General features: G+C 46.3%; 5 protein-coding genes across 5 annotated transcripts; 1 reads left to right on the top strand and 4 right to left on the bottom strand.

Moving 5' to 3' along the window:
* Nucleotides 1-247: 247 nt before the first annotated feature.
* I302_103921 (DNA polymerase epsilon catalytic subunit A) lies at nt 248-7,867 on the bottom strand (the record flags this gene model as incomplete). Its single annotated transcript, XM_019189285.1, has 13 exons — nt 248-312; nt 394-520; nt 585-674; nt 780-2,312; nt 2,388-5,693; nt 5,746-5,926; nt 5,987-6,097; nt 6,157-6,362; nt 6,431-6,735; nt 6,799-7,111; nt 7,195-7,290; nt 7,365-7,490; nt 7,595-7,867. 13 exons carry the CDS (start codon nt 7,865-7,867, stop codon nt 248-250), a joined length of 6,732 nt encoding a protein of 2,243 aa, XP_019048847.1.
* A 343-nt stretch (nt 7,868-8,210) lies between these two features.
* Nucleotides 8,211-9,053, bottom strand: I302_103922 (uncharacterized protein; the record flags this gene model as incomplete). The annotated part of the gene is made up of 2 exons (XM_019189286.1): nt 8,211-8,865; nt 8,920-9,053. The coding sequence occupies 2 exons, from the start codon at nt 9,051-9,053 to the stop codon at nt 8,211-8,213; spliced, it is 789 nt and encodes a 262-aa protein (XP_019048848.1).
* A 480-nt stretch (nt 9,054-9,533) lies between these two features.
* On the bottom strand, nt 9,534-11,628 carry I302_103923 (uncharacterized protein; the record flags this gene model as incomplete). Its single annotated transcript, XM_019189287.1, has 5 exons — nt 9,534-10,531; nt 10,597-10,670; nt 10,735-11,228; nt 11,316-11,508; nt 11,567-11,628. The coding sequence occupies 5 exons, from the start codon at nt 11,626-11,628 to the stop codon at nt 9,534-9,536; spliced, it is 1,821 nt and encodes a 606-aa protein (XP_019048849.1).
* Nucleotides 11,629-14,253: 2,625 nt separating this feature from the next.
* I302_103924 (uncharacterized protein) lies at nt 14,254-14,913 on the top strand (the record flags this gene model as incomplete). The annotated part of the gene is made up of 1 exon (XM_019189288.1): nt 14,254-14,913. One exon carries the CDS (start codon nt 14,254-14,256, stop codon nt 14,911-14,913), a length of 660 nt encoding a protein of 219 aa, XP_019048850.1.
* Nucleotides 14,914-15,371: 458 nt separating this feature from the next.
* Nucleotides 15,372-16,090, bottom strand: I302_103925 (uncharacterized protein; the record flags this gene model as incomplete). Its single annotated transcript, XM_019189289.1, has 2 exons — nt 15,372-15,601; nt 15,691-16,090. 2 exons carry the CDS (start codon nt 16,088-16,090, stop codon nt 15,372-15,374), a joined length of 630 nt encoding a protein of 209 aa, XP_019048851.1.
* Nucleotides 16,091-16,526: the final 436 nt, after the last annotated feature.

Genomic DNA, 16,526 nt, shown 5'->3' on the forward strand with positions numbered 1-16,526 from the left:
GGGGTTGGACACGAAATGATGATAACGAACGGACAAGTATCTCAAGTATTGATTGTCAAATATCGAATGATAATGCATATTAAGATGTAATGGCAAAAATATTATACAAAACAAGACTTGAAACAAGTATATGAACAACAAAATATCTAAGAAATATCAAATCAAAGCATGTCAAACAGACCCAGCGACTAGAAAAATAATCCCATATGACACTGCAACTAATCGAGACTTCCATCTGGGATCCACCCTACCACCGACTCAAAACTTCCTCGACGTAACTTCCCACCAGCGCAAGATCATGGTATTGAGCCACTACATTAAAGTATCATTAGCATATGAACCTCCATAGATCTCTCTACTCGTGGATCAGAAGTAAGTGAAAAAAGAACTCACCACTCCTGATCATCTTCAATTTCATCTTCATCTCGTTCTTGTTCAACGAAGGCTTGAACGAACCTCCACAATGACACGTAGCAGCGAGGTCATCAGCCTTGGAGGAAGAGCACTTCATACAGATCACCTATGTACATACAGAAACAATCAGCTTCTGATCATTCGAAATCCACAAAGGAATGTGAACTTACATCCTGTGTCTGATAGGCCGTTATCATTTTCGCAATCATCTCAATCAAGGGCTGTTCGATCTGGAACTTATCGTATTCTGAATCGCATTTCTAATAGTCGGTCAAAATATCATCAGCATTTCTAATCCCGTCATCACCACTCCTGCAGGGTAAGTGGAAAGAAGGAACAGAGGTGCTGATGATCACCCAACTCACATGACAAACCCAATTCTTCCTCGGCGGATCCAACATCCCCCCCGACTCGACATCAAACGAGGGTAACCTATCCGGATCTCTACACAGATCAATGTCCCTCAGGGAATTACACTTCTTGCAAATGATCAAGTTAATCTGCAAATCATCGCAGAAGGGATTCTTGAATTGCGCAGATTGCGAGAACTCCTTCACTCCTACCAGATCTAAAAGGTTCTTTCGTAATATCTGGATCTCAATCAGGTGTTCTGATGAAGCTAGGGAGTATACCTCAGTGATTGACTTGATGAGTTCCAAGGTAGGGTTGAGCTTTTCACCTTCCGAGGTGGATATTCTTGATCCGGGTAATAAGGGGAATAACAGGGATTCGGCTTTTTCTTCATCTACGTGTGCTAGCGCCTGTCGTTTCTTGACTGCTGAGATGTCCGCTAGTAACTTCCTAGTAAGGACCTGAGTGATAGATTTCGATCCAGCGAGCTTCTCTTTCTCTTTTGCAGGATTGATAGTCGAGGTGTTCTCGCCCGGTAAGTCGATATTGAGATTATGTATGACCTTCAGCGGAGCTCGTTCATCATAAGATGTCCGCTTGGCGGTATACAGTTGATATATGAACTGAGCGACATTCCTCTCGAAAATGGGCTGGAGGATACCAGGTAAGAACGACTGGATATTCCAATCCATGCTAATTTCGAATTTCGCAGGAGGGGGATCGCGTGAAGAAGCCACTTCAGGAGGGACTTTTACACCGCCAAAATTTGCTACGTCCATCCATGCAAGGTAATTCCAGAATTGGGTCACGTCGATAACCAGATGTCGGAAGAGTTCTTGAGAGTTCGCAGCTGTTACGAGGTATTTAGCGAAGGCATATGCACTTCCAGCATCGGGTTTCGTAGTCAACAGGAAAATCCTGTTGAAATCTGCGTATACCACTGAGGTGCCTAATCTCTTCAATTCCGCTAATAACTGGAGGAAGGTCTTCCGCATCAAACCGTGCAAGAACCGCTGAAGGGCAGGCTCGAACATGTTACTTGCAGATGAACTGATCCACCTCCAGAATTGATCGACCACTAGATCCGCAGGTGTCGCGTATATCCCTTTGACGTGCGCTCGAGCTTTGTCTAGGAACCATGATCGAACCATTGACTTGAGTACACCGAATGTCTGAGTCGACAAAACAGCATCACCAAGCATGACGGAAGTATTGGCTGTTCCTTTAGCATATTCATCTAAATTGTGAGATGCGGAGTCGAACGCGAGTGATCCGGCACCTGAACCTTCCATTTCGTTGACCAGAGCAGACTGGAGTACAGCATTGATAGCCAAATCTGCGATTTCCATTTCCAGCACGACGGAGGAATAACATCCTTTAGTTGACATCCTTGGTGTGATCAGATCTTCACTTAGGTTGGCATCTTCCTCGGAACCACCTAAATCAGGTCGGGAAGACGCAGACCACCAGAGTATCATATCTTGCTGTTTTAGTCGACGGGCAAATTCGATGTCCGCGAGGAAGACGGGAGCGTCTTGTCCGAGATTCTACATAGTACGCCAGCACAGAAGTGTCAGCTGAAGATTATGATCATGACCGAACATCAGAGCAAATCAACTCACTCCGACAGGTACATCATAATGAGCAGCAATCTCGATCTGATCCTTGATCCAACCAGACAACTTCAGATACTGATTGATCATCCTCCTTGAAGTCTGGACCAACCAACCCAAACTAGGCTTCTCGTCATTCCCTTTGAAAGTTATGAATGGGAACTCCGAGAAGACAGGCGAAGCGACCTGGTAATAAGAATGCTCGAAAGGCGAGCACAGGGTAATAACATTCAACCCATGTCTTATCCCTTGAAGATCTTTCGATAACGCCTTCAAAGCTGACAGCTCGTTCTTATAGTAATTCGTGATGAATTCGATTGATTCCGAGTAGCTGAATATACCTTTGATCGCCTTGTCCACCCGATCGTTATACCATCTGGCAGGGTTCGGTAACCTCTCTGGAGTTCTTGAGCTATCCACAATATAGACTTTGACAGCCGAGTCGGGCGAGAAAAGCGCAATGAGATGTCGAGAGTTGAACGTGGCGTGATATAGGAAATGATACTTGATTCCCTTTCCTTCATCCAGGTACTTATGCCTTAGCACACTTGCTCCTGGTCGTTCCAATTCCGAGAGATCAAATCCTTTATCTAGACCTCTGTTCAGCCCACCCAAGGAAGTAGTCTTGAGGGTGCAGCTCGTTCCGAACTGCAGCAAAGCTCTGACAACAAGGGGCACTTGAAGTTCATAAGCCCCATCGACGTTTGGATTATTGATCATACTCGAGAAGTGAGATTCTCCTTCAACGAATAACGCCTCATCCACCAACAACTTGAAGAGATGTCTGGCAGATCGTCCTCTAGGTAATACCCTCGCGACCGAGGTGGCTTCATATCGATCGGAGAAAGTCCCATCTACAGGGAAACTCTTGAAGTTCAAGTAAAACTCCCTCGGTATCCTCAGTCGAACGGATTGGAAAGTCCCGTCGATCGCTAGCCATAACCGGAACTCGCCAGGTCGGTTCGTGGAAGCGATCTGGATGATATCCCATTGTCTGGAAGCCAAGTTGACAGATTTTGTTCGTAACATCGAAGAAACCGTACCGTCTTGTCTTAATCCCTGCTTTCTCAGTCGAGCACGTTCGATCCTCTGTTTCCGCCATTGAGTTTTCATCACTCTGATATATCCCGAATAATCTTCAGTCGGATCGGGAGCTGGTTCAGGTGTCTTCTCTCTGACCACTTTCTTCTTTTTCACCACTGCCATTTTGGGTCCAGTCTTGCTCTTACCCATATCTTCTATATCTCCATTCGCAATAGCATTGGTCTTCATCTTAGCGAACATATCCGTGAGTTTATGTTGCTGGAATTTATCTTCTTTGGCAGCTACTCTCTTGAACAACCAATCTGGATGTCTGATTCTAGGTACTGGGTTGGCGACCTTCTGCAAAGCAGCAGGAATGGTGATGAGTTTCTGAATGACCGAACCTAATCGTTCGGTATAATAAGCCCAATCTAAGATCGTACGAAGATCGAAATCGGTAAGACTGTTGTCTTTCAACCATTTCTTCAAGAAATGCCTTTTCACAGGTTCCTCGGCTGTGAAAATAGCTACTGGGATAGCTCGTTCCGTGACAGGGGCTCCATTGGGTTTAGCGGAGATGATAAATCGACAAGATAAACCTTTATCCTTTACCATCTGTTCACCCAAGAATTCCGCTAGTCTTCGAGCAGTACTGATCGATGTTGATTTCTGGGTACCGTACTCCGCCAATGTTTTGGACATACTTCGATTCTCGGCAATAAGATCGACCAGTTCGTCATCATGCAAGGAAGAGGCTTTGGACTGGAGGATGTCAAGCCATTGATCGGCGACCTCAGCTACAGCGGCATAACATTCTTCGGTGGTGGACCCCAAAAGGAATTTATCGAATATTTGAGACTGGAAGATCTTGATCAATTGCAATTCTCCTCGTCGCTTCACCTCGAACCCTTTCAACTCTGCTAACGATCCGTCCGGGTTAAATACAGCATATCGTTTCTTGAGTAATTTGTCTTCCTCTTTCGAAGAGGGTAAAATCATCGCTTTGTACGGACCATCCAGTTCGAAGAAAATACTGTTTTCCTTTCTGACCTCGTACTTCCCAGTTTCTTTATCTACCAATTCATGATACTGGTGATTGGTGAATTTGGCGTGGACTAGATGATTCAACATGGTACAAGGGTAAGAGACGCCGAAAGATTTCCCATTCTTGAGCTTGAATTTGAAATCTTCTGGGAAAACTCCAGGTAACATACACCAAATACCATCTGTATCCAGTTCTAAAGGTCGACCAATCTGTTCTACCAGTTGACGAGCCATTTGAATGATAGAAGCTCCAGTGAGACAGGTAATACCGGCCATCTCCATAGAATACCATCTTGCTCCTTTTCGCATCACATAACCGTAGAAAGAGTTCAGGATACACTTGTGGGCCAATTGGAGGGAATCATAAAGCACAATCATCTTCTTTGCTTCATCTACTGCACTGACCGCTCCGCCTTCTTCGAAAGCTTTGTCGAGGTTCTTCTTCCATGTCTTGTGTAAGCCTTTGTACTCGTATCGTCGATCTCGGAAAGCTCGTACAGTGTCGATATAGAATGAGTTTTCTCGTTGACAAATGATGGAGGTTTTGGTGACAATTTTGGTTTCGTGCGTCTTTCTGTAGACTTTCCTGGAATAATCGCCTAATCGCTTGTGTATCAAAGCTGATTGATCACCTGGCGCTAGATCGATGAACCGCCTTCTAGGACCATTGGGCATTTTTGGTGGGAAGGTCTCCTGTTCCAGAGCGTATCGCACCATATTCACTTCGTCTCGCTTGGCAGGGAAATATTCCCCTCTCCATGCCCATTCTAACCTTCTGTCACATGTTTTGTCCGGTCGATTGTAATCGCAAACGGCACAAGCTGCTTCATCTTTCATCGAATCCGGTTGTAGACGATTTGACAACATGATATTGGGGTACATCGCGGCGACATCCAAGTGGTAGATGAGAGGTTTGTCCATTCGATTTGGATTATCCCGCATCAGCTCCAGCGCTGACTGTATCTGATTCTTGACTTCATCGTAATTTTCTACATCTTCAAGCTTGAGATTTCCTTCTTCCACCAGAGAAAATTGCAAGGCAGCATCTAGATCGTCGATGAGTTGTTGACATGCGCTTGGCTCCATTTTAAAATGTGTCGCTATATCACTCCTGAACACACCGGCCTCTAAAGCTTCTACGTGACCACCAACATATGTTTCCGACGCAAGTAGGTGTCCTTCGTAGGTAGCACCATGTGGATCTTCGTGTCGGTTTGGCATGATGATATGCGCCTGATATGCTTCCACCTATGGTACTGGTCAGCAGTACTTTCATGTTGGGAGGATGTTGACAACCCACCATCAACAAGGTTTCACATAACGTTCCACTTCCTTTTCTCAGGACTTCGTCCGGGTTGAGAGGAATGATGTTACACAGCGAGAAGATAAATGGGTGAACGTATTTCATGTAAAGGTAATATGTTGCTACAGCATCGGAAACGGAATACTGAGCGAGACTATGCGGCTGCTCGATAGCATACCTGTAATGGGGATTAGCAAATCGGAATTTCGACAATTCCCATGAGATGGACAACACTTACGGTGTCATAAGCTCAGGATCCAATTCCGTAGGGTTATAACCCAATTTGGCCTTAGTGACAGCTTTGAGACCTTGACTGCCTTGAGGTAGGTACGAGTCTCGTTTTACCCATCTGATCCCTAAAATCAGCTTACGTCCATGACAGAGCATTGAGATAGTAAGGTGACTTACCTGAAACAATCCATATGCATCGTGGCCCTGCACTTATATTCATTTTCGTTATCCGGCTTGAACCCTATCTCATCGTACATGCTGATACCATGTATCTTGGCTCTGACATCCACAAAGGGGAAATCGAAACTGTCACCGTTGTAAGTGACCATGACGGTGGGCTTTGAGTCTCTGATATGTTCGAACCAGCGCCGTATCACTGCGGGCTGCGCATGCACAAGAGTTAGCTTGACTTGCTATCGATTTCTTTGGGATCTACGGGAATAATGCTTACCTCGTCGGGTTCGTTGAATATCGTGAAATCGCCAGGATATTCTTCCTTGGGAGTGTATTCAAAATCGTCAATATCCTCCGCTACTATCTCTCGGTTGGTTATCAAGTAGCCCTGACCGTCGATCATGTATGAAATCATCATTATCTGATCTGTCTGCTGATCTGGGAATTTCAAAGGTTGTTTCGTCGTCTCGATATCGTACGCCATCACTACCGGCTCCGCTCGCTTGACTAACGACGTTATACGTTCCAAGCTTATTATACCTGTATGTGATGTGACGGTATACCATAAACCGACTCGAACGTCTGTATCATACCATCGTAAGCTTTACATTTTGCACATCGGAAGGAAATTGTCGAAGAGCTTACCGAGATCGATGGCCACTCGCAAGTAATAGTTTATATCGTGCTCCCTTATATCTATTATACATTCTGCTGGTTCCTTATCACGTCGCTTATGCCCTTCATCCTCCGCACCCCAGGCTTTGCCTTCTTGATCATCGTCGTTCCCATTCATGGCATTCTCAGCTCCTACTACATCTGCGTAAGCGTCTACAGCTGTGAATTTGGCGGAGTTGGCTTCTGCCAGAGGCAAAATCTCCCGTCGAATCGATTGTAGATCGGCTGTGTTGTGGAAGAATAATTTGAGGAATATTGGCGGTGCTGATAGAAGGTGATTTGGCTGGTTTCAGGTGGTAATTGATCAGTACGCACATTGTAGTGTCCAGTGATTTCCAGACAGAAGTCATAGAAAGGGTTGCTCACCAGACTGAGATCCCATTTCTTCTCCCTTTCCACACGTATCAGTATTCCCTCGAATCGCTTTAGCAGCCATTCCTCCACTATCGTCTCTGTTCCGGCCTATAGTACACGATTGTCAGCTACTGATCCGGGTAAGTGTAACAAGCCAGAGGACAGCTAGAAGTCTCACTCACTCGACATGTCACGTAGAAATACGGCTCGTACGGTATCGTAGCTTTGAACATTCCTCCGTCATCCTGGATAAAGTAGAAATCTACAGCTGCCAATCCACCGGCATGCGTCGAGCTCTGCACCAGCGTCTATATCAGACAACCGAGTCAGCGGTTGATGCACGCGAGTCTGCATGGCAATATTCTCGAATGAAGGAAGAAACTCATGAGCTTGCTTGAACCAAACAACCCACCTGATGCATATTCACCAACCAACCAATCTTCTTCTCCCCATCTGCTCGCGAGCTCTCAAATCTCCAGAACCCCAGCTTCTCATCTATCTCATCCTGTATCTTAACTTCCTCGAACTTCTCAGCAGCAGCAGTCCCATCGTCTTCTCTCTTGGGTGCAGGTCGATCAATACCATACGCTACTCCCCCTCCGCGGGCGGATCGTTTTTTGCCTGTAAATCGTGTGTTTGATCCTCCTCCTCTACCTCTTCCTCTGAATGATCCTCTTGATGACATGTTGATACAAGGTACAAGGGGTATAACGAGGAGGCGGAAGTGTCTTGAAGATACAAGTAATGTTTCGAACTGGATTGACGAATGGGTGAACATGAAATTGAGAGTCGATCCATAAAGATGGCAAAACGCAAAATCAGGAATTAATTCCACGCGTTGCTTCAGGGTAGAACGACGCGTCGCATGAGTCAGTCCACGCGTTGAATCTAATGTTCTCGTCTGCCAACGTGTTGCAAGGTGCTGAGCTGAGCTGACGCTGAGGACGACGGTATAGATAACACAGATCAACGAGAGGATACGATATATGCATGCAGTAGTGCGAATGGGTTGCACGTATACATACATGTTATATTTGTCCGCGTACGAATTGGTCACATCGCTCGATCCAGTACTGAGTTGACCTCAAAGTCTTAATTGTCTTACCATGACAATGTTCTGTTGATTTTCCATTCCCGCTTTGAAACGTTGCAGCCGCAGTGGAGGACGAGTAAAAATCCGGGAAATCAGTGTCGGATGGTAGACTGAAAGCCATCGACATGAGAGGGATGACCCATTTCGGATCCAACCTTGATAGCCTGTTCCACAATGTCGAATGCGGGGTGATAGGCTTATCGCCATTGAGGAAGCCTTCTTGACCCATCTTCCTCAAGGCCTTGCCACCCATCTCCCTATCGTCCAACTTCGAAGCTAGCTCCAACCACTTCCACGGATAATTGTCTATCAAATTTTGCATCCTATCTTTCAATACTTTGATGATGGATGATGATATCTCGTACTTTTCACATAATTCAATGAGAGATACCGTATCTTCCAGATCACTCATCGGGCAGATAGGTTGAGTGGAACCGAGGATAACGATGAACCATTCTGAGACTTTCTCGCTAGCTTCTATGTGAATAGCCTTGGCCAGGGCGTCAACGTAACATTCGTCGAAATTGACATTTGGCGAGTCGGGATGCGATTCTGGTTGAGGAAAAGAGAATGCGGTCGCGAAGACTTGGCTACAAAGACTATAAGCAGATCTCTACGATAATGGAATTTATGCGAATACTGACCTGGAAAAGAGAAGATCTTCCTTGAATACCGCGAAGTGCAGATTATCGCTAGCAACCAAAATAACCTGTTGGGGGAATCTGAATTTATATCTCGGATGAAATCTAGGCGATGTCCTGATATCTTGAGCAGACATGGCAAAGCTGATTTGTAGTTCGATAATCATTTATCTCCCTGTTCAGTCTGGCTTTTGCGGTCTGTTGGGAAACTAAGGTGAAAGTAGAGTATAGCTGATCGTGTTCAGGGTTACAGATAACCGAGTAAGGTAGGAGATTACCGGGTCTATGCGGTACAGTACCCATGCGTGATGACATGCAGTGTATGTCGTACTGGATATATACACATACATGACTATGAAATACGGTATCCAGATATCCGATGATGTATTAGCTCTATTCCTATAATCCCAACAAACGATGATATAGTGTTAATCCGAAACATGAGAATGATATATAGACAGATGGTTGATATGATATGACAAATTAGATTAAAATAAGATATATTCCCCCATGCGCTTCTCGACTCCTTCCTCCCCTCCCTCCCCTCCCCTCCCCCTGGTCTCGTCCCATTGACCTCCTCCAAGCCTATAACCCAATACCTCACAGAGGCACACCACCTAAAAAGCCTTCTTGATCTCGAAAGGCGACCTTAGCTCCTCCAACATCCCACTCCGTCTAGGAACCACCACGCTCAATCCATTTCCACCAAACTTCATCCCAGCAATTGCCTTCTGCCTCTTATTCTCCCTATCCCTCTCAGAATGAGCAGTAAGACTAGTCATCGACAAACTACTGCCAAATCCAGCTCGACATCCCCCAGCAGAAGGTCCAGAATCAGATAAAGATCGATTGAGCGGTATCGGTCTCATGGACCTCTTCAGCCCTCCGCCATTTACTGATATACTGGGGTTTGGCTTGGGGTCATTGAGTGAGATGGACCTTGAAGTCATGGGTGAGCTGGACGCGCTTCCTGTGAAAGGTAATTTGAGGGGTAACGATCCTAAAGATAGGTTCGAGAATGCTTCTGAAGGTGATGAGGCTCTATCTCTAGATGTATTCCTATGTTGAGGGAAGGCTGATTGTTCAGGGGAGTTGACAGTCAGAGTGATTGATGGAGCATCTCTAATTGGAGGTTGGACCAGTGGAGGAGGGTTCATAGGAGTAGAAGATACAGTCGGGGTGGAGCATTGGGAGCCCAATGGACCAGGTTGGAGTAATCCGGAGAAAGTCTGATTGACAGGTGTGATAGGTGCTTCCTCAGCCATATCTACATCCAGTAGTCCTCCGATACTTTCAGATTCCTCGCATTGACTGGATATAGACGATGGAGGGGAAGAATGTAATGTCGATGCAGGACTTGATACCGATCTGTGCATTTCTGGTCTGACCATTCTAGTCGGCGATCCAGGTCGAAACTCAGTATCGATATCGTCCAATGCGAAGTCGTCCACCTCCCCATTGCCAGCAGCTTTAGAGTGCTCTCTTGCGAAGTCTTCTGATGTGAATGATCGACCACGTTGTAAGAGTGATGCGGGTCGAGGAAGATAGTTTGAAGGGGCAGAGAAGGGGAAGGGTTTGCGCATGGTGGTAGGGAGGTTGAACGAGAACGTGAGGGCTGAAAAGGTCCAAGAATCAACAATTACATTCCCAAAACCGCTGTGTTATGGGGTAGGGACTTACGAGATGAAAGTCCGGATCCAGAGTGCAGCACTTCATTCTCGCCTTGAGCATTGACCTGCAGATTGCTCGATAGCCTAAAGACAATAGCAGCCATCAGTGACTATATTAAGAAGTAGATTGATGAACAATCCGACTCACCTCAAAGCCTCCTGGAACGTCTGCGGCTTCTCATCCCCATACAGACTATCCATACTATGTTGTTGCCTGTTCATCTTCTGACCTCCAGACCCGATCGCGCACAGGACAGCCAATCTAGGTCGCTGAGGCTTCATCACTGCATCTCCCTTCTCCTCTGCAGGCAAGGGAATTATCGAGTCCGATTCCTGTCGTCTGTGTCCACCGATACTATGCATACTTTCCTTTCTAGCCAGGTCGAACAGCCTCTGTCGGGTAGATTGCCAAGAGTGTTTCCATTTCGCCGAAGAGGGTATAATGCCCGTTGGTGTTATATCTTCATTTACCAGTTTAGTGTTACTGGTAGTAGAGAAAGTGAATCCGTTGTTATCTATCGAAGGTGATTTACGAGTCTCAGAATTGATCAGATGTGTAGTTATTTCGTCCAGGGCGCTTGGGGGTGGTAGAGTTCCGGGTGGGTAGGCTGTTCGTAAAGCCCTTGGTGGGTGAGCGAGGTACTATCGTTCGGAGCAGGAGGTTAGTATGGACCTTCACTTTCAATATGTACTTGACCCAATACAAAGACTCAACGAGATGAGACTCACGCTCTGTAACAACCCATCTTCCTCTTCCGACCAGTCCTCTTGAGCTGCCTCCTTTTCTCCCAAAACAATCTCCAAAGGCTTCATATCGAATGAAGGGGTATCGGGAGTCATGACCATTGGACCTTGTTCAAAAGGTAATGGAGTGGATGGATTGGGTGTATGCGGTGTACGGACATCTTCTACCATCAAGAGACTGTTCTCGTGAAGACGATAAGCCTCGATAGAAGAGAACCACGGGCAGAGTGACTTACGAAGATTTCGTTGCGGGTAGGGTGAGAGAAGGCAAGTTTGGTCTTCTGGTTTGTAGAGGCATTGTTACTGATTTACTGATTGGGATCGGTACCAGGAGGTGAGAGGTTGGTTGTGATCGTTGGTGAAAGGTGAAAAGGGCGATCAACGTCCGTACTTTAGGTTATTCTCGTCTGAGTCCAGCTCGATCCCCTTGACCTATATACTATCGCCAGCCTGATTTGACGTAGCGAACGCGTAGACGAACCGAGAGAGGCTGTTATTTGCCCAGTCGTCAAGAGCAAGCTAAACAATTAAACAAGATGATGGAATTCGGATATCGACCGACACCTAAGGGTTTCGTCAGGGGATATCGATAATGACGGTCGGTTGTGGTGTATTTGGCGTTGAAGTCTATTCAATCTGTTTCGATATCGCCTGGATCATATACGAACACAATTTCCTTCCCGTACGTTTTCTAAACGGATGAGCACTTGCGATAGTGTTATTGTATCGGTCAAATTGTCGAGATAGTTGTAGTATTTTCCTAGTGATATGATCTGAAAGTTCGAAGATATAGCGGAACCGATCAAGATACGAGTATTGATTATAGATAGGGGAACCGAACAATTGATAAAAACTTCTTTCTTGATTTTATCAATGAGAAGTACGTATATGCTTACAAAGAACCTTCTTCAGAGGTGGTGGTTTGGGTGTCTCTCGACGTGTCTGCCAGTAATATCTTCGTTTTTTGGTAGTTGCTCTTTTCTGATCTTCGTGTAGACGTGGTCTATCGTAAGGATTCCTGTAGAACGCGTTTTTGACTGAAAAGATGGGAGGAAGAGAGTTTAATGTTGGGATAACGATAGAATTACGTGGTGGCTTTTTCGATGATGCTTTTACGAGAGATGAGATGCACAAGACCGGATTTGAGTGGAGAGGGGTAGTGAGGGAGGGGAGATGCCGATGAGGTCGAGCGTGAATAGTTTTTCTGAACGACGTGAGGGATGATCGTGTATGATATTGTACAGTAGATGATGATGGTGGACAGATGAGTCTGAAGCTGAGGAAAATCGAGGAAAGACGAACGAGCTAAGTGATGACTCCGATCTTCAAATCCATGTCTAAATGAGATGACGGTGGATATAGATGTTCTTTGTCCTTCCCCGCTGGTTGATGGGATCACATCGGCTCAAAGCTTGTTCCATGATGTAACAGGGTAATCGAATAAGCGCCCTTGTGCCTACCAGATAATTGGGATTTCTCAAAGGAATCTACCAAACCTATTGAATCTCTTACTGTACCTCGATGTCGTCTCCCACCGAGATCAAGTGCCTTCACTCTACCGACAAAGGTACATAGAGTCCGTCACCATGACGACCTTCAACATCCCCGTCCCATCCCATCTCATGTCCATGGATGTCACTCGGGTGTAGCGACAAGCGATAGAATCCAAGAAGAACGCGACAACACCCAAGAAAACAAGAGAACAAGAGAGTCTCGGATATAATGCATAAACTGTGTAATAAAACCAGGAACGATCAAAGCAGTGTCGGTGTCGGGTAAATTACATTAAAGTTTAAGGAATCACAAGACGCGTTTTACCATTGACGCGTCGCACTTTCCCAGTATGGTAGTCACTTATATGCATGTAAGTTGAGCTACCTTGTACGCCTCATTCTGCAACCATACGATACACGATATACGACGACGTCAACGGCGATCAACCCATGATCAACTCACCCGCCAAGCTATTCTCACGGTATAGTCGTAAGCCTCATAATCCAGCAGAACGGTAAAGCCGCGGATCGGACCTAACAGAATCGCGATGATCTGTGTGTCCAGTTTAATGAGATATGGTATGGGCGAGATCTGATCCAGGTCGTCACGTTTCATCTATACGATGGCGTGCCCCTTGCAGTCAGAGTATACCAGAGTGCCTGTAACATTGGCACTGTGGTAAGCTCGGTGGACGGACCTGATAATGGCAACAAGCAACAAGCAGAGCATCACGCCACGCCGCATGGCTCGGAAGGAATGTATCATCAAAGTAAGGAGTGATAAACAACAAAGGATTCACTGAACACTGTATAACGTGTGAAGACTATAGCTATAGTCGCATATACCAATCCAGAACACCAAATCCGCCTTCTACCAAGTGGCAAGGTCAGTAAATCAAGCTACAGGCCAGTACAGAAGATCCGTCGTGGGGCCTTCTGCCGAGTGTAGACCAATCCGAAGCACAAAAATCATCTTCGTTTCATTGGTCGGCCTTTGGAGCAAGCCCCATACTATCCCATTCGGAGATAATTTCCAAGAGACCTTCCTCCCCAAAACGACAAGACCTCTTTTCATCTTCTGTCTGTCCCTTGACATCGCGATGATCACGCAATGAGTCCGACCAGCATCAAAGGAGGAATCAACTGCCTACGAATTGACCTGGACTGAGTGCTGTTCTTTTCCCGAAGTTTCCCTCTCTGCCTCTCGGTCAACCGACTTCCTACTCCTCTCGTTTTACTCTGCGCTCGGTTTTGGAGCGATCATCCAGATTCAGTCGGTTCTCCTCGATCCATCTATATACAGCTTCGCCGCTTTACGGAAACAATCAAAACATTTCATTTTTCACAAATACCGTTATCAATCTCAGTACTTTCAACTGACAGTGCTAATACAATAATCAGTTATTGATACTCCTAACATACAAGTACTCATGACCGATCTCATCCAACCCCAACCTCAATCCCAGCTCAACAACCCACCTTCACCTCCCGAAGAATTCCTCCAAACTCCCTTGACCGAGACCCCGCAGCCACCCACTGTAGCCCAAGCTCCGGCTGAAGCTCCAGGAGAGATCGACGACATAACCTCAGGGTCCATAGGTGTAATCCGCCGAACGACCATCCCCTTCCTGGCGAAACATCGTTTCTCGCGCTTCATCTCTCCCCCAGCCTCTCCCTCACCACCCCTCAAAGACAGAAACGGGGATGTTCCCTTCCCCAGACAATCCAATACCCCCTCTCCCTGTCCTTCCGTCTCCCTCTCTCACCAAGCTAAACATTCTTCAGCACCCACGACCGGGATCGACTCATACGCATTAAGCAAAGATTCAGCCCTGATGGATTTTTACAAAGGTTCGCTGGAACTTACTCCCCTACCTCGATTTGAGGATTCTCAGAGCTACTTCGTAGGATGGGATCAGACTCCGCCAGCAGGAAGAGGACAGGGGTGCGTGAGTGAGACTGAAGCTGGGTGGAGTAGGTCGGGAGTTAGGGGTTGGAGCTTTGTGGGTAAGGCTTGGAGCGATATGGTTGATGAGCGACGGGGTGGCGATGCGGGGAAAAAGAGAGGGTGGGGGTGGTTGACTGTCTGATTCAGTTTGGGTCTTGGTGGATTTGGAGGTGATGCGGAAAGATAGGCACGAGCAGGGGGACAAAAAGGAGAGAGGAAGAGGTAACACCAAGATCAGTGGTAAACAGCAATCGATAAGATCCGAAACTGCCAACGAGGAAAAGGTCAGGGAAAATGTACATAGATATATCGTAGACGACGTGAACGGAACAATGCAACTATTCTTTTGGGTTATAACACCGGGATTCCACTGTGACATATGTGCCATACTCCCGAGATAGCAAACATCATGTTTGCAGATCCGCAATGCATCATATTATACTATAACTTCGTCATCAAATGTGTATTATCATTATTATCGTCATTATAATCTACGGCGACACAAGAGACGTATGATACAAGCGATACTGAAACCAGCGAGTCGTGGCTCAAGAATATCGACTTTTCTTCATGCACACGCAAGACTATATCAGATGTTTCCTACTTCATCTTCGCCTCTTCCCGCTTCTTCACTAAATCCTCATGCGACCCCATCCTACTTGACATAGGACTCGACATGGGACTGCTAGAGGGGGAGGGTGTATCATACCCTTCCACGTGGACACTGAGGTTGGGAGATGACTCCGTGGGAGTGACATATCCCTGTTGACGCGAATCTTCTGTTCCCACCTCCTCGCAAGAGAAAGATATACTCGTCTTGACTGGTATACCTGGCGTCCCAGACTGAGTATCAGTTCCGGAACCAAGAGCTAGAGAATCACACGAGATGTAGTATAACAAATGATTGAATTGAATTCACCATCTCCACCGCCAACCTCACCTTTCTCCAAATCCCCCCGTCTACTCCTAACCTTCCACTCCTCCTCAAACTCCTCATCCTTCCCAAACCTATTCATCCGTCTCCTCCGTCTATACCACCATCCCCCCAGCGCAATGAGAATCAACACCCCCGATACCCCTCCCCCGACAGCCAGGTAGGTAGGTAATGACCTAGCGAGCGATTGGAGCGCAGAGGAAGTTAGGGGGTTATGCGAGGGCGAGAGGGGTTCGAGGGAGGATGACCAGTCCGAGGAAGATGATGCTGTACTTGAAGATGATAGGGGTGAAGTGGAGGATAACGCCGTGGAGGTGGGGAGTGTTGAGGTTGATGAAGGAGGGGAGAGAGAACCGGTCTCTATTCCTGTCGTGCTTGAGGCCATCTTGGCTGGCGTCGTGGACGTTTCTTTCGTGTGGCTGCCGAAGAATACTGTAGATCGAAGATTTGAAATTGCTCGTTCTGATTTGAGTAAGTTACGGTAGATGGCAAGACGAAGATATTGTAGATGGTATGGTATTATAGATAACGAGGAAAGATGGCGCCACACCTGTTGGTCGAGATTGAAATTACTACTGCACGATATTATACTTCAATACCCTAGAAACCTGCGCTGCTTATGTGACATGAAACTGAAAAAGAAATTATGCTAAAACAAGAAAGATGCGATCAAAGCGTTCGCTCTAGTATTTATGCATTCTCCTTCGATCCAATCGCTGGTGTTATGCTAACGATTGTTTAAAGACACCAAGGGAGTTGTAGATGGTCGTTCAACCTTGTTAGGCTTTAATCAAACCTGCCACTAAGTCATTCCCCCTCCT

This window comes from Kwoniella bestiolae, chromosome 2, assembly GCF_000512585.2.
Source record: "Kwoniella bestiolae CBS 10118 chromosome 2, complete sequence".
Lineage (NCBI taxonomy): Eukaryota > Fungi > Basidiomycota > Tremellomycetes > Tremellales > Cryptococcaceae > Kwoniella > Kwoniella bestiolae.